The following is a 26,568-nucleotide window of genomic DNA, read 5'->3' on the forward strand; positions in this document are numbered from 1 at the left end:
CACACACACACACACACATATATACACATATATAGTACACACATATATACACACACATATATATATATATATATATATATATATATATATATATATATATAGACTCAGTGAACAGCTTGGCAGTAGTGTGGAGACAATTTTTTAATTATATTAGACTCATTAAACTGGAGATAGTTTGGGTCTCACCAGAGTTAAGATAATGCAACTTTTTGTTTTTGCATAAATGTGTTTTAGTGAGTTTAACAGTAGTACACATTTGTTTTGTACAGGCTTATTGCTTTCCCAGGTTTCCAGCCTTTTACTGTATTAGCTTCCTGCTCCATCTACAAAGGCTACTTGTTGCACAGATAAATTAAATTGGTGTTAAACCTTTTTTATAACCAAAAGACAAAACAAAACTAAACAATAACAGGGAAATTATCTCGTTGTTTGATTCTCTTTGGGGGAACAAGGCCACACAGTATGTTTCTGGATAAAAGTAAAAGTCTGTGCATCATTTTGACACCAAGCCAAATATCTAAAATGGAAAAAATGCTTACTCCTCTGTATAATATGAAGGTCAGAGGTAATTATTTTTCTTCAGCTTCATCATTAAAGAGGACTTTCCAAAAGAACTGATAAGGATATCAGCTGGAGCCTCCCCTTCATCACCGCTCCAAGGGAGTATGACTTAGTGGTGCTGATAATGTCTGTGCATCAGTTTTCTCCTTCCAACTGCATACTGATTTATTGGAGTTTTATTCTCCACCTCAAAGTGACAAGCAGACCAGTCACTCTTTGCCCTCCCTGAGATCTTTCCATTCACACCTGCTCAGATGCCCAAGGAAAACATGAGCTGCGGGGGCCTCACCATCACATTTTATGATACATGCACATCCAACACATACTCCCACACACAGTATCTTCTCCTTCTGTTCCGATAACTTATGCATACTTGTCTACTGACACATAGAAACACAAAGGTGCACATAAAGTCCCATGCTTTAAAAGAAAAATTTCTTTGTAGATTAGTCTCTTATTCTCAGTGATGGAACCAATGATTTCCTGTGTAGCTTGTGAAACATTATGTTTTGTTATTTTTTTAACCAATAATTAACACACAGAGTGATACACATATAATAACAGAGTCTCACAGTATCTGTGCCAGTGACAAACACGTTAAGGGTTTTAATAAAAGGGAGACTTGTCAATCAACTTTGAAACTGATAGGGGCTCCTGTAACATCTTTCACATTTGAAAACAAACAAGAAATGTATTGAATAGTGTGCATCGCCGTATTTTAACAAGTATTTTTCATGCTAATTTACTGCAGTGTTTTAATAAAATTCCTCCTGCTCATCAGTCATCAGAGGAAGTAAAGGATGCCCACAGATGATTTAACTGAACTCCTAATGATGAAAAACTCCTCCAGGTGATGTCATCTGGAGGAGTTTTTCAGGTAGAATTGGAGGTATATATTAAAATAGGGAAGTCAGAGGGAAATTTAAAAGCATTCATGTACATTTACTCACTAAACTAAAGTGATAGAGAGCAAATTGAAATTTGGTGAAGTTGCCCTTTAAGAGCTACTGTTTTGTAGTAGAGTTTTACCCTCCACACTGTACAATACATTCCTCCGCCTTCGTGATGAGAGGAGATTAGGGCCAGCATGCTGAATCATGACTTCCATCTATTTTTAATTCTCTGTGGTCTGACCGCTGTCCAGACTGACCTGCAGCCTTTCTAATTTGGTGATGAGCTGTAAAGTGACCTGCTTGCCCTTGTGGACAAATGGCTGGAGCATGAGTGGGATTCCAGTGATTTCTTTTCCAGTCTCTCTCCTGGGTTGGATGGACAATATTGAATAAACACCTCAACCATGTCAACCCCCCCACTCCTCTTGTCCTCCTCCTAGGACCCATGGGGAGACCAAGGCACTAGCTCTCAAGTGTGCCCTGGCATTGTCCCTTACACCCTCCCTGCCCTGAGTAAGATGAGATGCCTGGAATAATTGATGATGATGTAGGCCAAAGTATCAGTCCAGGTAGGGAGACAGACATTTTCTCCCACCCCCTGCTGAAGGGTGCCATCCTGCCACCTCCATTTGCACTAATTGGTTTCAAATTGGTTTTAGTGCACCGCTGATCTACACTTTTCCTGTTTGTCAGATTATGTATCTGATATTTCATTAAAGAATAAAAAATTCTCATAATCCTCCCCATTTTAAATCCAGAATATGGCTTGTGTTATTTGTATAAGTTGAGTTAAGTATTGCTAGGAAGTGAAAATGTGTTTTAACTGGTTTCAAATGAAACAACGATGCACAAAAATTAATGCCCTGTACCCCCACAGTAAACTGTACTGATACCAAGGTGTTTCTATTGACTTGCCAAAATGAATTCTTGTGCACAATGATATTCTTCCTGTTTTTGCAAGTCAAGCAATCGCCAAGCAATTCTTTATTTGTATTTTCTTTGTTGCTTGGACTAAAAAAATGATTTAGAATTTAAACACACTGTGCTTTACTGGCTATGCTCTCCCACCTGTACTCCTTTTCTTATTGTTTCATTTCAGCGTGCAGGGGGAATGTCTGACTCTAATCCATGGCCACAGAAGAGGTTTAAAACACTCTGGTTTCATCTAATCTTGCAGCTCAGACCTAGCTGAGCTTGAAACCAGCTTTCTCCATGATAGGAATGGACAAATAAAGCTCTCTCCCAGCACTCCAATGAAAGGGGTCTGTGTGCTCAATGGATTAGGGCCCTGTGTTGTCTCTGTCTCTCTTTCTCAATTAGACAAAAAGGATGAAAGAATGAAATAAAGAATCCCCTGTTGGTGCAGCATTGTAAAACTTTGTAAGTTCTTTAGTTATTGCCTATCGCTTACTGATGTTTTTACCTTTTCTCTTAAATAGCTAACAATTAAGTCATAATCTAACAATTGAATAGGATAGGCTGCTTTTCATTTATCCATCCTGTTTATGATTATGGTTTATATTAAATTCTTAGGAATGAATAAAATGAAAACACACAAAGGTCCCCACCGAAAGAGAGAGACTGAGTTTGCGTGTGTGAGTGTGTGTTTAGAATTTTTTGCACAGGCACTTTCCTGGACACCTTCGCTACCGTAATGGAGGTCCTTCGAGTCCAGCGCATGTATGTTTTGAATTCCCTTTTCTTGTGAAGCTGCATGAGAGTTTCTGACAACTGTCAAAGCACCGGTGTCTCAGTGAAATGGTATTTTGTCAAGTTTTGTTAAAGCCAACGTTATTATTGTCACTTTCTTGAACTTACTATAACGCGCAATGATTATCGTACTGGGTTGTAGTTTGTGATATCTGTTGTGAAATTAAGGCGTTAGCTTATTGCTAACTGTCATGTTAAAGCTTACATGTCGAAACTGTAGTGTTTTTTGTTGTTTTCATGTAGATATTTGCCTTGGTAATGAACTTGTTATCGTCCTGTTAACGTTTCTAGATTACCTGTGAGACACGAGCAAACCAAACTCCATTCAAAATTGTTGACATTAAACGGCAAGAATCCATCTGCACAACTTTTTTATTATTGTTTTTGTGAGTACTGTGCAATTAACAATCGACTAATCGTAAAATAAGAACAAACAAAACTACAAAATAAAAACTATTTCACTATTTAATTGTAACTAACCGCAGTCATCTTCCAGCAGCATATCTGCCACTTACTAAGGCAACACAAATTGCATCCTTTTTGATCAAGTTTGGTTTGTGAGGTGGATGTACTTAGCGGTAGAGGTTTTCTTCGGTCGTTTGTATGAGTACGGAACAGGCAACAGAAAGATCAACATTGAAAACATTTCTGCTACTTTCTTTATTATTTTCAACTTTCCACTTACTGTTGATGCTGAAAGAATAGATGGAGATTAAATACTTCTGAACGTTTTTTATTATCTCTTATGGGCTATTAATTTATATTATATATATATATATATATATATATATATATATATATATATATATATATATATATATATATATATATATATATATATATATATATATATAAATGGATTAGTGGGATTTATGCTTTCTGTCAGTGCTTTTTAGTTGTTAACTTGATAATGCTCCTCCTAAATACAGTTCACAATATGTCCCATGATCATGCCCTAACAAACAGTTGGGACAGATGTGATAGTTTGGTTCCAGATTTAAATTTTGTGTGAGGGTTCAACCTGAACTCCGGAAACTGTTTCCTACCTAGTTAGTGACTTTTCAACGTTCAGTACTTAGTCTTTATGCAGTCACTCATCACACTACTGATGATGACTGATAGTTGTAACATGGGGCCATGCTGTTTGACAACGTGTTAGCATCTTGTTGTTTCCTGTGGTTTTTGTCTTGCATGTTGTTGCATGTTTTTGTCTTATTCATGATAACAGCACAATAGAATGTACTTGTTTTCATGTCTTTGCTGTATGGACTGCAAAATCCCCATATGCCCTAAGGCCATCGCACCTAAAATGTGTGGTGACGTATGATGACACTGGTGCTGTCAACCCTCTTGTGTTCCTTTATCCTCTAGTGTTCAGGTAAATGAACTCATGGAGGAAATGGGTGATAATTCAAACAGATAAGGCTCCTTGTACCTGTTGACCACAGTCAGGACCTACTAAATCAGGACCATCTGACACAGTGCTCCATCAGGTCCTGGCTCAGTGACACCCACAAGGCATTGAGCTCTTATCTGCGTTGGCCGCCGCTTAGCATTTACGCCATTCACACGAACAATGCCATCTCTTCCCGCTCATTGGGTCTGTGACTGACAGTGGGTGTTGGTGCACTTGTGTCTTACTTCAGCCTCTATCGGGCGCTTGGCTGTTTATCCAGGCCAGATACCACCACCAAGACACAATAAAGGGCGTGTGTCTTCCTCACCACTTCCCATGTTGTTTGTTTAACTGAACTTTTATAATGGACCTTGCTCTCCATTTGGCACGTTGGTTTCCTCCTCAGTAAGATCTGTATTATTTGGGGGAGGGTTAGAGCACAAGGGCTGACTATAATGGTCACAGAGCCAGCTCACCACCCACCCACTGACCAGTCAACAAGGTGGAAGTGCCTCCTTGGCGACATGTTGAAAAGCATAGAAACAGAAGATAAGACCATTGTCTGTGCTAAAAAGAAAATGACTAATAGCTGAAGTATGATGTAGCAGCATTGTATGGATTTCAGGGCTTTTTAAAAATGTGTTGGCAAACATGCAAAAGAAGAGAAATACTATTGGTCTGATAGGTTATAAGTCTGGGTTTTCATTGGAAGGCCTATCTACAATGCAGCTTCTGAGCTATATGTAATCTACTTTCAGTTTTCACCATGCAGCTCAAATCTCATATTTGATGAGGCTGATATCAGCAGGAGATCTTGGGATCCCATGCCTCCATAATGGCTCCTGTGAAGCTGGAGTATTATAAAGCTTCTATAATAAACCTCTGTGATCAGTATATCCCTCCCTCCTTGCTCTTATTTATGAATGGCAGAATTTGACGAGGGGGCAGCTCAGGTGAGTAGCCGCCGATCACATGATACCAGCACTAAAGAGCCAAGTGAAGAATGTGAACAGCCCCCCTCCCCTTTTTACTCAAAAAAGTTGATTCCCTGTATTATAACAAATGCCCTCTTTGCCCCCTCCCTCATATGTGGAGCCATGTTGAGAGGGGGAACGGGTGTTGTAGAGGAAGGGGTGTGGTGGGGAGGGGGCACAGATAGTGGCTGCGTTTGATCTGAAGGTCGCCAGCCCCTTGCTGGTGTTGAGAGATGCTTGGCGAGCGAGGCTGGCTCTTATTTAATAACATGAAGGGGAAGCAGACCTTTCTCTCATAATTAGGCCTAATTACCCAGTAGGTGTGGACAGACAGCCCAAGAAGAGACAAACTGCCTTTATCCATGGACTTAGAGTCAGATTACTCAGAGCTGTCTTATCTGTTACAGGGCCAACAGGAGCCTCAATCCTCTTCTCCTGCCTCTTCCCACTGGTTCTCATATCAAGTATATTAATCAGTCAGTCTGATTTTTCATGGCTCATTCATGACACACAGGTTTAATTAGGGCTAGCTAGTTGCCTTGTCCTTAAATTCTGAGTTTTCTCCTGTGGACATGTTCAATGAGACAGTTTGGTGATCTGTTGAGTATTTGTTATCTGTTCCTCAGTCACTTTAACATGTTCATTATAACCGCTGGGTGAAGAGAACTAATAAAGAGAAATTTGACCAGTGGATTGTATCTTTCCCAGCAACATACAGATGCTACTCCAGTAAGTCATCTTTAAATTTACTCGATATGTGACAGGCTTGATTGTTTGCCTGGCTGCCTCTCTCTGTTAGCAGAGGACAATTTAGGGCTCTTCGCAAATAGATTTGAGTGGCACCCTCTTGTTTGTTTACAGTATCTCTTTCTCCCTTCCTGAGCTACCTGCATGTTTGTATTTGGGTTTGTGGGTGACTCACTTGCAGCCACCACAACAGAGCCATTGTTGGGGGCAGTTCAGTGACTGGAAAATGCTGATGCCTGAAAAACAGAAGGAACAGCCCACTGAGGAAGTAGGGGCAGTGAAAAGTGGCCAGTATGCTCAGCTTTCAGATGCGTTTTTGTTCTGCATATCTTGAGACCTGTCCTGCACTGTGACTTCACCCTCAGTGTCCCCAACTGTTTTCTTTTAATGACAGTGAACTGTGATTGGCATTGGAAAGTTTTACTACCCCTGGTCTTTAAACAATGAAAACAGACATTTTCAGGCTGCTATGTCCATGACTCACAGCTCCATGCAGGGTTACTGCAAGAGCACAAAAACGGAGGCCTAATCCACCTGTTATCAGGGTGTGTCTCCCGCTGTCACACTCTCTCACCGGCATGTAACTTTGGCATAGGAATGCAGCCTTGCCCACCCGTTGGTAGGAGGAGCAGCCTAACTGACAGACCCTCACATACAACACAAAAAAAGTTTATAGAGTTAATGGCTGACAGTTTCTTGTTGCTTTAGTTCAGAGAAATGTATCTTGTGCAAACAACCATTTGTTGTGTTAATTTTTTTTTTTGTCATGTTACATATTTGGAGGAATGCCGTGTTTTTTTTATAGTGAGAATGGAAAATGCCATGTGTCTCCTTGGACCAGTAAATTAATAGTAAACCTGAAGAATCGACTGTGTCCTTGAAAGTCCTTTAGTGGAGTGTCCTTAATAAGGCAGGCTGGTCAGTGATCTGTCTCTACGCTGTGCAGGTTCACATGGACAATTTAACCACTAACCTCCTAAAATGAGCTACCCCTGAATGCCTCAGGCTCTACTTTCAGCATCTGCTGATTGCAGGGAGCAGGGGTTATGCTAAGGAAAAGTCAAGAAGGTGGTGATTGTGAATGTGGGAAAAACTGCAGTGGGGTGAAGGTGAGGTGGTGCTTGTTAACCACAACATGTAGTTATCCAAAGTGCTTAATGAAAAATGGTGTCTTGTAAAGTTTCTTGAATAGAAGTAGTTTAATATTAAATTTTGCGTCATATTCAGAGTCTTTAGAGGCCTAAAAAAGACGTTAAATGTGTTACAACAACCACATTTCCTATTCTGTAAATCAAATCAGCTTTTTAAAAGACTTAAAACATTGTATCTGCAAGTTTGCATGTTTACTAGCTACCTGTCTTTGTGCCTTTTCTGCTACTGCATTATTGAAGTGACCTGTTGATATGCAGAATAGTGAGAAAGAGGAAGAATACTTTTCACATCATTTGTGCATGTGCATGTGCTTGTACACAAGCCCAAGACACAAAAATGTACATTCTTATAATAAGACTAAGAACCTGCATGCTAGCAGAGTTTAAATGCTGCATTTGTCACAGAGGTGTAGTGAGATTAATGCTTAAATTAATAATTAATTAAATTAATTTATTTACAATAATCAGGACTGCAGTCACTGATACTGAACTGTTGGCCAGAAATTCAAAGAACAATAATTGGTACTGTGGTAAAGCTCCTGTGTAAAACATTAAAATCGAAAGTTGCAACATCGTGCAGCAGCACAAGAAATTTGTATCTGCACCTCAAGAAGCACAGAAAAAAGAACGATGTATGTATATTAGACTAGTAAAGAGACAGTTGAGATTGCTGTAATATAAAGAAATAATCAAATCCATAATGTGCTACTTGACAAAAAAACAAAACAAAAAACATGTTGTACATGTACATTGGTAGCAAGGAGGTATGTCACAAAATGATCTGCACCCTGGACATGCGACACCAGCTGCCCTTCCGTCTATTTCTCTCAAGTTGCAGTCCCTGAGCTTTACAACAAGTGCCGTGGTGAAGTTTAACAGCCAACTGACACTGACCCCTTAACTCCAAAAACTCCAAAGGGTGCCTTTAAGCCAAAACTGGCTTGGGCAAGCAGTAGTCCTGTGTTTTACTTCATATCGGACAAAGTTGTAGTATAGTGATTCTGATACTGGTCTTTTTTTGGATTTTGGATTTGCAATTTGTGACCATGTTATTGCGGATAATTATGTATTTGTGTTTTATATATGATTTATCTGTTTATATTTGACATATAAATTCACTAATATTATTTATTATTATATTACTACTATTATTATTTATCAAAACTCTGTCTAGAAAATGTATGAATTGATGGATTAGCTATCTGAAGTGATCACTGACAATCCTTCACATGCAATTGTGCTGCACTTTTATGTTGACACATCATTTCCTTGCAGCATACCTGTGGTTGGTTGGGTTTCCTCAGCTGCCCGGCCTACAGAAGACATAAAAGTCTGAGTTGTTGCCACTGCCTCTGGGACAACGGCTGTTGATCACAGAAGGAGTGAGAAGCTTGAATCTCTGTCTGTTTACTGTAATTAAGCTGTCAGAAGTTGTGATTTATGACGTATTGAGTAAGAGAGGTGTTATCATGTAGAATAGAATGAGAACGATAGCGAGAGAGCGAGAGAGCCACAGGGTTTGTAGCTACCAACAACAGAAAGAACCGTGCCTTAAACACAACTCTCTGCAGTGTGGAAGAGAAAGGCCTCGCGGCAAAATGAAGCCGCTCTGTCCAGTGTGCAGAAACACAAATGGCACTGAATTACTGCAAAAAACAAAATTTGTGGGACAAATTGTGACTAATACTCAAAATGCTTTTGCCTGTTCAGCTCTTTATCACAAGTAACTCATCTCTTTGCTCACTTTTCTTTTGCTCTTGTTTTATTAGGCATCATGACATGGGTTTGTGGCCTCTTTGCATTCAAACTCTGATTGCATCACCCAGGGATGTCTCGTCTCACTCCGGCTCCCATCTACACCCTGAGGGGGGCTGGTGGGCCCCTCAACACCCTTCATTTTAAGTGCCATGGAGGGGACACTCCCCTCCTGTTTTCTGGGTTAGTCATTCATCTCAGTGTACATGCACACATATACATGTTTGTTTTACCTAATTTGATAAGTGGATAATAGTCTGTCCAATAACCATTTACATCTGGAACTGAATTAGATGAAGGGCAACATCAAACTGGCCTGGTAATGCACCACACACCAGATTTAATATGATCTTGGTTTTTATTAGTTATAGTTGGTTAATTTGATTTCGGCCTATGTTAGGCACCTATACACAGTATGAATGATATAAACAGCCACTCTAAAGCATCTTGTGTGGGGTTTGCAGGTCAGGGAAGGGTGCCATCCATATCTGGAATCTGAACAGCAGGAGAGCTGAGAAGATCATTGATGGTCATTCTGGTAGCTCGGTCATCTGGGTCAGCACACTCCACTCAAGAGAAACTCTCATCAGGTCAGGATAACCGCAGCTTTGATCTTAACGTTCCAATGTTTCCTACTATGTGTAGCTTTCTACAAAAAAAAATTCTGAACATGCACTGCAATATAAAATGTCTCTCTTTCTGTTGGTGGAGCAGTCAGGGACGAGACATGCAAGTCTGTCTGTGGGATCTAGCTGAAGGTCGTAGTGAGGTGCTGGACTCTGTGTGGACCGGCAGTGTTGGATTCTCTCAGTGCAGCCTGTTGGAAATGAGTCCTGGGACCTTCCTGCTGGCCTTTGCTGGACAACACACAGAGGAGGTGAGACATGTCGGCTGGAAACTGTAAATTGTGTGTAGGAGTGAATGTGAATGTGATATATGTACCATGTCCAGGTTGTACCCTGCTTCTCACCCATTGCATGTTGGATTAGGGATAAGTGTAATTTTAAAAGGAAACTTTTTCTGCTTATCTTTTGAAATATACAATTTTTATTACTTTATCATAATAAGGTGAAATTAACCAGTCCTCCATGTGCACTTCCCTGATGTTAATTTGGAGGATTGGATCCCCCAGCACATGTTGTTGTATGACAGGAGGTAATGTCTGAACTTACTGGCAGGTGGGATGGTTAATAGGTTACACAGACGTACTGTACTTGACTATAAAAAATGTCAGCCTGTATGAACCTGACCAGACTTGCTGTTTCCAGTTTTCTCATCAGACTTAAAGTGTTCGCACATATTTGTGGCTTTTATTTCTGTTTAGTACATTAGTGGAGAATTGAAAGTCCCTCTGCAAGAATTGTTCTCTTATTTCAAAGTTCTGTCATCTTTTCCTCTTACCACACTGCAGTTATCTTTTGCAGGTGATTTGCTCTGTAAATGTTCAGTCAGATGGCCAAGGTAATATTTTTAGCCTATTGACATTGGATGTGTCATGAGTTAAAGTGATGAGTGCAGTTTACAGCCAGAAGCTGTCAAACAGCAATCTAAACAGCCATATTAACAAACCAACCTTCATGTCACAAGTAAGTATTCACATTTCAAATTTAGGAACCTAATACTAGTCACTGGTAAATGTCAGTTAATTTTGGCCGTGGCTTGAATCAAACTATTCAGTTTATGTTTTTTTTTTCTACAGCACCTAAAGGCCCCATGAGAGCCTAAGAAAGCAAGGTTAAATATGCCTTTTATAAACTATCAATGAAAAGTAACACATACATAATTCCCAGCCACAGATTCAGTCATTTATGAAAGTGGGCTGTACTATTTGTCAAGGTGGCTGTTAACGTTTTCAATTTTCCAAAGTTTTGCAAACAAAATGTACTAGCCTGATAAGATTGTGCATTGGAATGGAATCACAGTCATGGTTAATGCTCAACACCCACAAGTCTGTAGGGGTTTCTGTGGAGCCAGTATCTGAGAGGTGAAGCAGGATGGTGAAAGGGCAGCCAGGGATTCAGTCATCTTTTATTGCCTCCAGATTCATGTTACTTGCTCCACTTTGGAGGAGCCACACTTGAAAGGGACAGAACAGTCACCTGATCCAGTCAAACGTGCCTCTACTAACCCCAGTCCAACAGGCCAGGCATCAGGGCGCCTGTGACTCCCAGCACCTCAATAATGCCATTGTCCCAATAGACAGACATACAGACAGACAGACAGAATCCCACATACACCACACACACCCATAAAAGGTACACCAAAACAGGGACAGCCAATTTCGTCGTTTTGTCTCCACACCCTATTCTTCAGACGTAACTGGCCAAGGCAGATGCCTATCATGTATCCACAAATAGAACACTCACATAAGTTAATTCCCTCAAGAAAAAAATCCATGTGCACTTGCCACAAAACCTACATAATAGCATTACTGGTACTTCTCAACTGCTGTAAAAAACATGCAGATAGCTCACTATTTAGATATGTAATTAAGAAAACCTTTTCCTTTTGCATTATATTAGGTGGTTTTACTGTTTACTGCTCACACTGAGATTCCTGCCAGCCTTTTGCTGCCATGGCAGAAACATTAATTAATAGTGTGGGTGTTTTATTTATGGGCAGTGTGATGCCACACAAGAACAATGATCACCTGAGGCATAGAGAAGTCCTCAAAGGCCCTTTTTGTGAGGCACGCAGAGAGAAGCATGCAGGACAGATGTATTCTAGTGCTAAAATACAGATTGCTCCCCTAAAGGGCTGTTTAATTTGAGCCCTAATGAGGATGAATATGTGGATCATCAGCACTAAGGAAGTTGAAGGAATAAGTTTTGGTAGTGGTGTGGGTATGGACACACACACACACACACACACACACACACACACACACACACAGGCACGCACTTTATCACTGGCTTCATTAGGCTGTGTATTCTATCAGAATCAGTGCCAGAGAGTGCAGGAAAACACCATTCATGTCACAGGGTCAGGCTTTAGCAGGATTTATTATAGACAGTGGGGCGGCTGCTCTGTGCTGATGGTTGTAATGTACTCTACTGATGGTTGGAGGCACTCTATTCCTGGTCCTGAAACACGGTGGCAGGTTTAGCAGATTCAGATTTCTTATTTGACTTACTTGGAAAATACTTTTCAATTCTCTTTACATATTTAACATATTGACTCATAAAGTGCATTTAAATGCATGTTAACTCATAAAGTGCATTTAAATGCCAGGTTGTAGTCGGCTTTCTCGGGAAAGCTAAATTACTAACTGTGATGTTAACGGAAAAGATAGTTTCCGAAATCGGTGTAGGGGAATATAGAAATCCAATATCTTCAGGTAGATTTCTACCAAAGAACACTGGGTTCCCTTGCAATGTATATGCATAACCAGTTTTCTAATCAGCTTTCTCCAAAAGAGCAGTGACATGCGGAGACAGCTCATGCTATGAATCAGCTGTGTATATCTTTCTTAGCCTTTCTTAGTCCCTGTCTAATCACTGTGTATCAGCATGAACACCCAAAAGAAAGAAAGAAAGCAGCATTTGCTGTCACCTATACGGTTAAAATTTTCAGGCATCCAAAATAAGTCTGAGGTGGAGGATAAATCTAGTTACTTTTGTATATGTATACGCAGATTTCCAGTAACCAGGTTGCATGCAGTAACCAAGTGCATGTAAATACAGTTATAGAAGGGAGCAGAAATCATAGTGTGATATGTGTTAACTAAAGCACGTTAGCATTCAGATGTTAGGTCTAGCTCAGGGTGCTGCTTTTAAAATAGCCTCATAAAGCTGCTAGCATGCAAACGGGTCCAGCCATTTCTAGTGAGTTATAAGATGTACTTGTCATTTGTTCTCTGCAGATCAAAATCATTCAGCTGCCCAGTAAGACCCCAGTCTGTACCCTGGCACCAGATGCTAAGCTGGGGATGGTCATGTGTATAAAACTATGGCAGGTAAGCAACAGGCAGTTTAAATGTGTCTTTTTATTAAACAGTGTTGCATAGGTTTTTTCCTTAATAGATTTACAGAATCATTGTATAGTGAATTCACCTTGGCAGTCACCATCAAAAGCAGAACAGTCCTGTCCTTCTCTCTGTCTAAATTATTTTTAATAATTACCTGCGATACTCTGATTTGCCAGCAGGTCATAACAAGATTGAGTAACAGAAAGTGCACCAAAAAAGCACATTTGAGATGTGGCACATGATTTACAGCCCATCAACATGTTCCGGGCTATTTTTCCAAGTGCTTTTTCTCAGCTGGCAGCAAGACCCAACACTGTAATTAGACATTTGTAAGGCAGAGGGTTTACAGCCGTATATCAGCCTGCAGCTCTCCATCTAGTTTGAGTCGAACAATGTTTTTGCGTTCTGTTTTGTATATGCTGCTGAGAGTTTTATTTTCCAGCCATTAAGGAGACCCTGTAATTATTTTTATGGCTAATTATTAGATGTGGGTTTAGGTCTTTTGGGAGGGGTGGTTTTTATGCAAATCTTACAGGCTGTGCAGTTTTTAGGCAACGTAATCATCACCGGGTATTATTTGAAAGCCAAAGGGAGCTGTGTTGCTGGCCTGTGCACATTTAGTCCTGTATTCCTGTAATAGCAGTTAGAGTTGCTTAGGTCGCATAAGCCAAATACAAAAGCTGTAAAGGTGACATTATATTTGTGATATAATTGTAGAGACACGTAGACAGGAGTCTAGAGAGTTACAATCTCACTTTGCGAACTGATGTTGTGTTTGTGTTTTTCTTTCTTTCCCTTTGATTTTACTGTTACACCCACCTTTCATCATCTGATTTATTAACCAATACTGGTGCACTGTTGAGTGCCAGGAAACATAATGATCAATTATATCATTAGAAATTATATAATATCATGTAATACAGCACAGGCAGCTGTCAGACTTCAAAGCCGAAGGGCCCAGGTGATTCTAAATCATTTCAGGCTGATTTCTTTCAAAGTCAAGGCATGTTCATTTGTTACACTGACTGAGCAACTCAAGCAGTCCAAGAAGTGGGGAAGGCCGAAAACCCAGTGGGTAAATCCTCTTTCAGTCACACACATGTACACACACATGCAGGTTGGGAACTCTACCCTCATATGTTGTCTGTCAGTCATGAGAAAAAAGCTCATCTTGTGTTTCACATCAGATTTTCATATGCTACCCCACTGTTTCTTTAACTCCACACAGGGGGAGGCAGCAGCTGACACCGTCAACCTCTCTCCCTACCTTGTCTCTCTCTATTACACACACTCCAGAAAGAAGCTACTGACAATCATCTCTTCTCTGTGTCTTGCCTCTCAACATTACTCCCTCTTTTATTCCCCCTGTTGAGATGAGAAGTGATTACCCTCCATTATTTTCTAGACAGATTCAACAGCAGGTTTATTGTGGGCCTATAAACCCTCTCTGCTGGAGTTTATGAAAGAGATTAAACACATTGTAAAACTTCATTTTCTACTCAATTCCAATTCACTTTAGCAAAATCCCACCCACGCTTTAAGCCATATGCTGAGCTACAATATGTCTCAAAGGTGACAGAGCACACTATCTGATTTCTTTGGATCTGATAGGCTATGGAGCGGAGAATACTCCAGGCGAGAAGGACGAAAGTGCCTCCACATGTGGGTTTGAGGGGGGGATGCAGTATTTGGCTAAGGGGACAGTATTGATATATTATGTGCAAGGATTTTAATGTGAACAGGGGCTGGCTGGAAAAAAGGAAATGTTCCTATACAGATATCCATCACTCTCAGCTCATCACCTTGCTGCCTCGTGGCCATGACATCATGGCGGACTGGGACAAAAACTGGAGGAAACGATTGGTTCCTTATGTTGAAGCGTTGCCTGCCTGGGGCCTGTGGCAGCCACATCAGTAAACAAGACGTTGGACATTAGGTCATTCAGAAATACATACATAGACGTGTGTGTTGAATATACAGTACACTTTGATTTTATTTATTTTTGCTTTTTGCTGTATTAGTTTATTTGACAGAACTTGAATGAGGGACAGAACTTACCGATAAACACTGAAAACTGTAAATGTTCCAGCCATGAACAAGGCTAGATGTTGAAATTCACTATAGAAATTGAAAAAAAAAAGACACATACTTTTAACTCATATACATAGGAGGCCTGGTATATCAGTGGTAGAGCATTGGGTTGGGATGCAGAAGGCAGCGGGTTTGATTCCCGCCCCACCAGGTGTGGCCGGACAAGCCAACAAGGGTCACCCTGGTGCTCTTTTCTCTTTTAATATCTGATAATGCATTTTGTAAATACTTAAAAGCTAATAAAATGTTGATTTCATTTTAGCCCAGCACTAGTATATTTAACAAAGGTAGTCTAGAAAGAATAACTGTGTAAAAAATGTTCTGTCTGACTTAGAAATTGAATCAGAAATGGGGAAATTGAGGGATTAGGAAAATAGTTTTGTCAACAAATATGTCAGGAAATTAGATCCTAACTGAAAGCAGCTGTCCACTAATTGATATATAGATAAATTTATTGTCTAACTAGATACATTCTGACAAAATTGTGATTGTCAATTTCTTTGTAATTAGGAATCAGAATAAAGAAGCAATTTAAATTGACACTAATCACAAATTGTGATTCTCTCTACTGCCTTTGTTATTATATAAATAAAACAAATCATACATATGACATGTAGAAAGATTATTGTTAGTCAACTCACAACTACAATAGGGCTCAGTTGGTAGAGTGGCCGACTACTAACCATAGGGTTGGAGGTTTGCCCCCCATTCTGTGTCTCTGAGCAAGACACAGAACCCCTAACACCCCATCCCCATCCACAGCCCGGTAGAAAATGGTGAGGGTTGCATCAGGAAGGGCAGCCGGCGTAAAAACTGTGCCAAATCAACATGCGGACAAATGACAAATGATCCACTGTGACGATCTTAAACTCACAGGATCAGCCAAAAGGACAAATAAAAAATGTAAAATCCTAACATCACAACTGTGGCAACTGCGACATTCTGTGTGCGTTTGTATTCCGTCAGAAAGAAAAAGAGGGATAAACATTCATGTATAATTTAGCAATTATGTTGTTGTCTCTGTTAGATTTTGTATTAGTGCTTCCATAGGTTACATCTTTTTCTTTTTTCCCCTTAGCTACACAGAGACTTTTCCAAAAGTGATGACACATATCAAACAGACAGGTTTTTACCATAGAAGCTTGAAATGCTTCAAATGGAAGTTGTTAAAAATCTAAAATGTGAAATATCTTAACAATATGACAAAATTACAATACCTGAAACCATTCAATTATTTGTTAACATGCAATTGTTGTCCCTTTGTTCCAGCGTTCTATTAATTTAACTTTGAAAAAGTGGCATACTGTAAGGTCATATCAGTATTAACAGGTTAAGCCAGTCCAGAGCTGCCCGAGCTTCAGTGCTGCCTCTTCAACCACCTTCCATCCTTCTGTCTTTCCAGTGCCTGTATGGTGATGAATCTCCTCCCAGAGCCCCAGCCCACTCCAACAGAGAGCCCTCTTGTAGAAGGGCCTGTGGAGGATATAATGAATTAGGTGTCTACCCAGGGTTCCCCAACCTCCGACCCATGACATCATCTATCAAGGAGGTCCTACACTTAAGTGAAACAGTGGGCCCCAAGCCTGGAACGTTTAGCCTGAGCCCTGCCTGCAAGCAGGGGCCACTGATTTTCACTTGTTTTTATTTGTTTTCATAATCCCTTAGTGTTCGTCCTCGCTGATGTGTTTGGAAGGAATACATGACTGTGTCTATAATTTGTTTAAAGCTGGAAGAAGAGAAGTATAGAGCGCTAAGTGAGAAGAGGACTGAAGCTAGATGAAAAATGGCAGACATGGCCCCCTCTCACATATGGAAAAAATTTCTTTCCCTACTAAATTCAGCAGGGCACAGTGCTGTTGCTGGGGGCATGATGGTAGTTTAAAGCCAAGGCTCAGGCATATGTGCTATGTACAAAGATTATATCTGTGCAGTGTATTCACGGGTCTTTCAAAATGCATTGTGTAGCTCAACGGGTCAGTGTCCCAACTTTAAAGCTTGAATGATTGTTTTGGAGACTGCTCCAGGCATATGTGGATGTAAAGGAGTATGTTATAGATAGCACGAGTCATGGTATGCAGAAGAATTGTAGAATTTTGGCAGCAGCAGGATGGAGGTTTGATCAAACAGCCTTGCCTCCCTTCTTCTGTTTCCTTCATTTGTACACACTCTTCAGTCCATCTTTGTCACACCAACATTGTAGAGCTATATAAAACCCCTATTTTCTTTCTTCTTTTTTTTTTTTTTTATACACGTCAGCTTTTTATTGTCGTCTGCCCATTTGTGCCTGTCTTCATTTCATGTTATTTAAAAGATTTACCAATGTGAGGTTTCGAGGTTTATTGATGATAGCAAAATTATTTCTGAAGGGTTAGGACAGGTGACCAAACAAATTAAAAATGGTTAGAATAATCACTAATGAAAATAACTTGTGCCTTAGTAGCTGTGATAGAATATAATTATATTTTTCTTTATTTTTTTTTAAGAAGAAAAATGGAAAAAAAATATCAGAACAATAGATAATGTATTAGAGCACACAAAAAAATCTAAGTTAAAATGAGGTCTGGGGCTCAGAAATATAGATGAGGAGCAAATTGAGGAGTGGTGTAATGGAGTGCTGGAAAGAGAGAGCAGAGGGCTGACGAATGGAGCCCACAGCATGTCTCCAAGTGTCAGCGGGAGCTTCCAGGATGATAACCTCTGCTCCGCTCAGCTTCTAGCACAAAGCAGCGGTTTTTGTGGTTTTTACTCACACTGCTCTTCGTGTCGCTTCCTATTTTGCTGTCTCACCTTCTCTCACTTGTTGTCCCCTCTTACTTCTAGCCAGACTCAGGTCGTGGACCTCTCCTCTTGGCTGGATATGAGGATGGTTCTGTATTGCTGTGGGATGTAAACCAGAGGTCCAAGCTGAGTCAAGCCAAAGTCCACCCTGAACCTGTCATGTGCCTCGCCTGGGACACCAAGCATCTGAGGGGTATATCAGGCTCCTCTGAGAAGAAGCTCAACTCCTGGATGATGGACAGACAGAACAACCTGCAGGTCAGCAGAGGACAGGCTGAAAGTAGCCTCTTGGTTAATTGTTTGCAACCATTTTAGTCTTATAAATCCCCTGTCAGATGAACTGAAGTACTTCTTCAGGGAGACTGCCCATCTTGTTCCAAATATTTTTATTTAAATGAATGTTTAACTGATTGTTATTTAACAATATTAAATAGGAAAGTTGCTAATACACAGTGCAATATGCTAACAAGTGAATGAGAATTCCAGTAGAAACCCAGTATTTAATGGATACAGTGACAGTGTTTTTGAAGAGTCAATGCTTTGGTCTGTTCGTCCAAGTCCTTGGACTGTCCAAAGCTGGACATTAAGGACATTTATGATTAATTTAATATTTCAACCATTTCTCTGTTATTTGTAGTTCAGTAACCGAATTTTCTCTAGTACTTTTAACATGTTTATACATTGATTTTACACACACATAAATATATATAAATATAAATTGACATATATATATAATTTTTTTTTTTTTTCTCTACTCCTTTCATTTAGCTTTATGAATTGTTTATTCTTTACTTAAGCTAACAGTTTAGACTTTTTTGGTCTTGTTGTCAGTTGCAACAATTAGGGTTCCAGTTTTATAGCTAAGGCTGTGTTTTATCCAAATCATAATGACATCGTTTTCAAATTAATTGTAGTTATTATAGTTTTAGTAGTCTTTCTACAAACTGTTGAAGGGAAAGGGAAACTGTTGAAGTGTCCCTGTTTGACTATTCATGATAATGTTACACAGAAGTAGCTCCGTGTTTCTGGTCCTGAAGTCTAATCCTGCTAACTAATGGTTGCATAAGAAAGTTAGCTAAAAACCATAAAAGAGTCTATTAAAACAAGCTCATAGTGAATATGGGAGGAGAGGAGTGTTGCCTTTCTCTGGGCTCTTTTGGAAAACATCAGGGCCAAAGAGGAAGAGGCTCAGCAGGGCTCCAGGGGGGGCCATAAATCAGCTGCTGGTTACACAGCATTGGCGGGATCAGAGGCCAAGGGCTGTCACTTCAGAGTCTAACCACACACATACACATTGACACATAGTCACACAATAGGTCTAGATTATTATTTTTTTAAATTTTTTGTCCTTTCGGCTTATCTTGTGAGTTCACTAAAAGAGATCACACCAACTTGTACCATAAGTTATTTTACATACAGCCAGCGCTTCAGCTTCTTAATGCCTCATTTGAATCTGTATTTTCTCCTGATTTCATGAGCAAAGGGGAATGCTTCCATTTTTCAGCCAGCCCCCATTAATCAGAGCCAAGAGGAATCTGAAGCTGATATAGTACACTCCTGCACAGTGAAGGTATTATTCTTTCCAAGACTTTTTACAAATGAACGCTTGAATTAGAAATATTTGCAAAACCCCATCTTTTATTCGCCCTGAAAAGGCATCTAGGAAAACACTAGGAAGGATTTGATTCAATATACTAAAACAGGAGGAGATCAGTTATTTGGTTTATTTTGCTCAAGCAACAAAATATTGATTCAGCATGTAATTCAGGATGAGGGTGACAGGATAAAAGCACAAGGAGAGGGAAAAAAATCCAAAAGGGGCTTTTAAATTATCCTGAAGTGCAGCTCAGTGTGACGTCCAGACAGTTATTCTCAGTTCTTCCCACAAAAGTATTTTTGTGTGGCAGCTGTAAGCGGGTGGGGGGACCTGCCGGGTGGTGGACTCGGGCTACGGGTCCTGACGGACGACCCGTGAGAGGTAATAAAAATATCAAAACCTCGGAGGCCCCTTAACAAAACAAAAAACACATCTGCAGTTAAGGGAACAGTAGTTCACAGTGGGAGGCTGCAATAAAGACTGAGGAGGCTATAAGTGCCACAGCATCCCACTTCCCACAGATTACCCCTGCGATACAGTCCACTGGCTGGTAAGACAGATTCTTTTTGTGAAATGGAAGGGAAACTGAATATGACACAACACAGTGCAGTTATGATTTAGTGAAGCTGAAGGGCTGTGAAGTGAGCTTATCAAGGCCAGATAAAGACAGATAGCCTTAGGAATAGAGGTTAATGTATTACACATGGCTCCCTGAGGCCTTTTATCTGCTGTTTGACCTGGCTGGCCTGATATCTTCTCGTAGTAATGAGGCATCATCTTGAGCTCTTTTTTTCCCCCTTTCCTTCTACTGTGTGTTTCTGGGAAAGTGTCAAGGTGAGACAATGAAAGTGTGGGTGCTAGTGTTTACGAGCTGTTAAGCAAAATGGACATATATTTAGGTGGCTACTAGACTGTATTGACAAGTGCAGTGACGTGTTGGCCTAGGAATAAGAAAAAGACAAAGGTCGTGGACTGGAGAAAAAGGAAGCAGGTATGGACAGAAGAAGATTTGCTACATAAATCAACCATGGCTGACAGCAAGCCATTTCTGACACTGATGACAGTTCTCTGCAGGTGTAACTCCTGCTTCTCATCTTTATTACAGTGTATAGATACACCAACTGTGCATCCTCATTAATCACCTGCATGGTGTCCTCTGTAAATTATTGCACCCATCAGCAAATACTGATTTGAGCTGTCCTGACGTATTTGTCGCTACCTCAGTCTGCTATAGAACTGATGTATGTTCGAGCTGGCTGTCATAACAATTATGGCTTTTTCTGTTGAGCAACACTCCCCTCTCTTTTTTGAATGGGGCTGCTCACCTGTCTGACACATCCATATCCTGTCAGCTGAAGCCATGCTCCGACAGGCAAGGTGACAAAAGGCTGTAATCTCTTTGCTGCCAAGTGTGATTCAGGGACAAGGTGTGTCAGAAATACCTGCAAAAAGCCTCACAGCCGCTTGGCTCAAGTGAGTGAGCGATGATGGGACGTTTCAGTAGATCAGCGTGAACACCAAAATCCCTGCCAAGACTGACAGAAAAGATGAGGAGAAAAGTGGAGCAAGGCCTGAGTGACATCTGCCAAGTGGACGCTCTTGTCGATGAGACAGGAAAAAAAAACAAAAGAGGATCCTAGAGTGTGAATTTATGTTGGATCTGTGGGACCAGCTGCTCAGCAGAGCTGGTAGCCCCCTGACAGCTTAGAAAGTTGGTGTTTAGACAGCAAATCTACTGTGTGTGTGTATCTGCATGCTGTAACAAAGGCCAGGAAGGAGTGTTCAGAAAAAAAGTGATGAAACCTTTGAAAAGACATATTTTGTCTGTGATGAGCTTGTAAGAAAGCAATAGGAAAAATGGAGCATCCTGTAAAATGAACCAAAACGCCTTAGTTATAGCTAAAGGATTTCATTACAGATTGAGACGTGGTTAATCGCAGCACCTTAAACAAGCAGTGTTTCCATTGTGACTTACTTGTTTAACTGTAGTGACGAGCGTCTTTATCTTGAACATCAACAAGGAAGCAAACACATGGGGGTGACTAATGTATAACATGCAAACATTTTTGACATTGTTTATTATATAAAACAAGAGTGACATAAAAAAAGAAAGCAAAAAAAAAAGGATAAGAAAAAAACTTGTGGCTGAGCACTGGTTAAGCTATTGACCTGTGAGTTTAATGAAATTATGATTATGCCACCTGGTTCCACCTATTATTGAACTCTCTTGTCTAATGACATACTTAGTCTTTCTACTTGAGCTTTTCTGATGCAATGATGAACAGAAGGCCAGCACATCAGCTTTAGTCTTCACCCCTACTGAACCACCAATCAGCACAACATAAACAATATCACTGCGGCTGGAGAACATGGAATTAAAATGACAATTGCACTCATCCTAAAAAAAAAAGTAAAAACATTTTCACATACAGACAAATAACTAAAATTATTGATCGAAGTCTAAAATTGTTGGTGATCAGCTAATTGGTTATTTAGCTAATCTTTTTAATGCTGTTCATGTCAAGCACTACTGCCACTTTGAATCAGAGTAACGTGTAAGACTGCTTAACAACCAGCGGAACTGCACACAAGCATCATTAATTATGGCACAAAGGTCTTGTCTCGCCACTTTTTCCCCTGGCTTTCTCAGACTATGGAAAGTAAAAACAATTAGCTGGCCAACCCTGCTGAATGACTATTACTACATCATTAGCCATTTTGCTTACAACTGACCCTTTAATGAAACAAATGCCTTTTCCTGACACAAACTAAGGGAAGCAAAACAAACAAAAACAGACACTTAAACCCATCATTATCAGGCTCCTAATGCAAACCAGATGGGGCATACCAACTTCTTGAGGTAATAGCCTCAAAACAATCTTTCATCTCTTCATATTCTTTGTATTTGACTTGTTTGGTCTAACCAGCCACATGCTGTTTCGTACTATTGAAACTAGTGATGATGGTTTGATTTACAATAAAAAAAGGAATGAAATCACACCATCGCCTGTTCTGAACTTAACTTTCTTGCTCTGTTTTGATCAATGACATTCCTCTCTGCTCTCTGTCTCCCTTGCATTCCACTTTATCCACTTGGGCTATGAGTACCTGGCTTATATCTTCCACATGCAGCTCATGGATGGTTCCTGCCCGGAACAGGAGCATGTAGATAAATTCTCCACTGTCTCCTCTCATCCAAGGTCATTAGTCTCCTTAGACAACACTTATGAAGTCAATTTTACGCTGTCCAGTTTGATTTCGGCTCCCATATCCAGATGTTTGTGTCCCATCCAGTGAACCAGCAAAGATCCCTAGAGTGCAGGAAGAGCACGTTTCGCTCCATAGGAATGCCCATCACAGTAGGCCCTTTAGATAACCACCATTACCACCATTCATTATATTATGTCACAATGTTGCCCCTTTAGAGAGATTGATACAGTCTTTGGGACACTGTAGATCACAGGGAGAGGGAGCTGTGGCTAATTTTTAGCAGGCAGATGTTACAGCGGTGTATTTATCGCGCCTCTTTTCTTGCTGACCGGACCTTTCATTGCAAATATAATTCATCAGGTGCTTAAAGCAACAAGGCCTCTGCAAACAAGCATTTCAGCGAGATGGTCTCGCAAACTGTGACTAAGGTAACGCAAAGCTCCGTCGCTCTTCCGGGAATAGGCCTCCTACCTCCAAACTAAATAGTGACACGCAGAGAGATTTGTTCGCAATCCTCGTGCTGTAATGTTTTATGGCTGATGATTGAGTCCCAGGAGTCTACAGCCAGGTTCAACAGACATTCAGCCTCACATTGGACCTCAGTCATCAGATCAGCTGATAGTCTCTCCCTGTCAGTGTTTGTATTGGCTTCAGTTTCCTAGACTGTAGTGATTAATTGACTTACTGACCTAATTCGTTTCTGATTATTTTTGTCTCTTACTTGCAGTAAGGTACGGCATATGCATGAATTTTGCTTATGTAATATAAAAACAAATGTGTCCACTGTATATTTGATTCATGCCTCTTACCTGCAAACACCTGGTAAGATCGTCTTCCTCTTGGTGGTTTTACAGCTTCAAGACTGTGTGACGATGGTCAACCCTGGGGTTTCCCAGCTGTGTATCAGGCAGGATGGTAAGCTTCTGGCGTCAGCAGGCTGGGATCACCGCGTGCGGGTGTTTGGCTGGAAGAAGCTGAAACCGCTGGCAGTGCTTCAGTACCACACTGACATGGTGCTAAGTGTGGCCTTCTCTGACCACCAGGACCCTAGACAGAGACTGCTGGCTGCTGGATCCAAGGACCAAAGGATCAGCCTGTGGTCAATATACAATGAGGCGGCGAGCACTAACTGAGCCTTCAAGCACTGGGAAGACACACAGATTTTCTTAATAAAATTTTGCTCTCGTTGGTACTTATTTAATGTGGCAGGAGCACATGCTCGTGCCTCTTGACTATTACTGTTACTGTTTGAGCGACAAAGACAAAAGTTAGTACATGATGACTTTTGAAGGTAGAATTAATTAATTGTTGGGTGGTTTTGCAGAATCTGCAAAAGCTCTGCTGGCCAATTATTCCAACCTCTGCATGCTAAAAATTATTTTTAATTTTTGGTGTAAATCGCAGTATGCCAAACCACTACCATCAGTTAAATTGATATATACTGATACTAATTAATATTTCTTTTTTTTTTTATTAATTTTCTCTCTCTCTCTCTCTCTCTATATATATATATATATATATATACACACACACACACACACACGCTAAATAAAAGTGTAAAATTTAGCTTTTGCTTTACAAAAGTGCAAGGCCAAATTTATGATAATTTTCACCTACCTGGAGAGTAAACGGAGCTGCAACTTGTGAAACTGGTAAAAGGAAAATGTTTTGACTCAGATGTTTGAAAAATGTTTGAGACTTATCGAAATACCGTTTGAACAGCAGTAAATACCCTACTAGGTTTTTGAAAGATTCCTATGTATTTATTTTTAGTAGGAGTATAATGTACTACAAATTGAAGACTGCATTCCAGATCACTAACCTTGTTTTCTCAAGAGATAATTCTGTAATTTTAATTTTGCATTCAAATGTAACCTGTCAGAGTTGTACATACAGACAGTGTTTCTATTGCTATTAAGGAAGTTGAAATAACTTCTGTCTTTTGAAAAGGTAATTAGGCAGTAGTTGACTTTCTGCAGACTATTTGCTAAAGCCTGATGGGATGCTTTGTGTTGCGCTGTGATTGTGTTGACTTTTCTGATAGGAGATTTGCTCCAGTGCACTTGAATTTGCAGTATACAATGCACCTGAGCAGCTATGTAATCCTGTTTTGTTATCCTAGCAGGTCTTAACATACAGGCCTTGCAGTCTGACCTGAGCAGTATTTGTCCAACAAAGTTAATCACAGCAAGGGAAATCGACAATAGAGAGATGTTGATTTAGTAAAGGTGCAAATTTGCAATTGCCCTCCTTGGTTAGCATTATTTGTTCATGAGCTGATTTTTGTTTCTATGTTTATCTTTGAAACTACCAAAAACAAAAAAAACAAAAAATCCTTTCTATACTTTTATGCAGAAGAATTTCTGCATAAAACCCTGACCCTAACCCTTAACAAGTAAAAAAACTTTAAAACTTTAAATCCCCCTTTTTAACAGAATAATAAATAACTAATCAATATGTGTGTTTCCCTTACATGTAATACCAAACATGCCTCTATGTCTTTCTTAAAGAACTCACATTTGTCAGGAAGAAAGCCAAAGGTATTGTGAAGTCCCATGGAAAATTGAGAGGTGTTGTTTTTCTGTCCACTGTCTCTAATAATATCTGTGTGAGTCAATGAGCAGCATGGGAGCTCATGTGTTACAACACAGTGCCGTGAGGCTAAGGGCCACGGCTTCAAACTCTAGACATTCTGCTTCATGAAGGCTTTGTCTCCTGGGATGACCCCAGGTTGCGGAGCACATCATGCAGTACAGGAAAGGCCTGAGAAATCAAAGCCAGACTAGCATAATGACTTTGGATCATTAGCAAACAGAGGAAAGATGAGGTCATTTACTTGACAAGCTGCCTAGCTGTGATGCTACTGTCGTGAAAAAGTGTGCAACTGCAGGCTTTTTGTGTTTTCTTACTTGTATGAGGGTTTTGTACTTGAAACTTTTCCCCAAATCTAAAACCCCCAGATCAGTGGGTAAAAATCATTTTTACTTTTTTTCCTGGTTTTAGTGGGGTGGTTAGCACTTTTTCCTCACAGCAAGAAGGTCTTGGGTTCAATCCCTGGACCAGACAGGGCCTTTCTGTGTGGAGATTGCATGTTCTCCCTGTGTTTGTGTAGGTTTCCTCCGGGTGCTCCGGCTTCCCCTACCACTAAAATTGGGTGCTAGGCTCAGGACTAACCCTCCATCTGATCATCTGATGCAATTTCTTTTGTACACCCTGTATGTATGATGACAAATAAAGCACTTTACATGTTTTCCTTGCTCACTGCGAAGCTTCATCTATATCTTTTGTCCCTGACCCCACTGGTGACATCTTGCATGCATAGTAACTTCCTAATTCTCCTGTTGGCTTTGAACAAACACTAGAGGTGGTGTGGGCCCGCTTCCGTCCATTCTCTGATAAATCAAATGCTGTGTCCATTGGTGCAGATGTCTTCTGAATGGGGCAGTCAGCAACCTACCGGTCTTAGAAGTGGCTGGTGGTAACTCGTAAATCACTTCATAATAGATCATTTAGGAAGTCAATAAATGGACAGGGTGACCGTCTGCACAATAGGCCCCGTGTTTTACTTATCACCTAACGTGTGTCTTCCTTAGCCTCAAAGGGTAAAGGTCAGCCTGGCTCTAGGATAGGACATAATCCTTTGGGATATAATGGTGTGCGAGTATACCTATGGGTGATGCTGTCAAACCCTGAGCCTTTGGGTGGATTCATGGATTATGTTACGACCAAGATGTCACA

At 40.3% G+C, this 26,568-nt stretch overlaps 1 protein-coding gene across 2 annotated transcripts; it reads left to right on the top strand.

Moving 5' to 3' along the window:
• Positions 1-3,089: 3,089 nt before the first annotated feature.
• gnb1l (guanine nucleotide binding protein (G protein), beta polypeptide 1-like) lies at positions 3,090-26,098 on the top strand. 2 transcript variants are annotated; one of them, XM_067521311.1, is made up of 8 exons: positions 3,107-3,215; positions 8,708-8,814; positions 9,202-9,370; positions 9,652-9,777; positions 9,902-10,064; positions 13,050-13,142; positions 18,066-18,281; positions 23,685-26,098. In XM_067521311.1, exons 3-8 carry the CDS (start codon positions 9,261-9,263, stop codon positions 23,961-23,963), a joined length of 987 nt encoding a protein of 328 aa, XP_067377412.1. In that variant the 5' UTR covers positions 3,107-3,215; positions 8,708-8,814; positions 9,202-9,260; the 3' UTR covers positions 23,964-26,098. The 2 variants fall into 2 exon arrangements, with proteins under 2 accessions (XP_067377411.1, XP_067377412.1); XM_067521310.1 differs by lacking the exon at positions 8,708-8,814 and having other exon boundaries at positions 3,090-3,215.
• The last annotated feature ends 470 nt before the right edge of the window (positions 26,099-26,568 follow it).

Source organism: Channa argus, chromosome 11 (assembly GCF_033026475.1).
Source record: "Channa argus isolate prfri chromosome 11, Channa argus male v1.0, whole genome shotgun sequence".
NCBI classification, from domain to species: domain Eukaryota; kingdom Metazoa; phylum Chordata; class Actinopteri; order Anabantiformes; family Channidae; genus Channa; species Channa argus.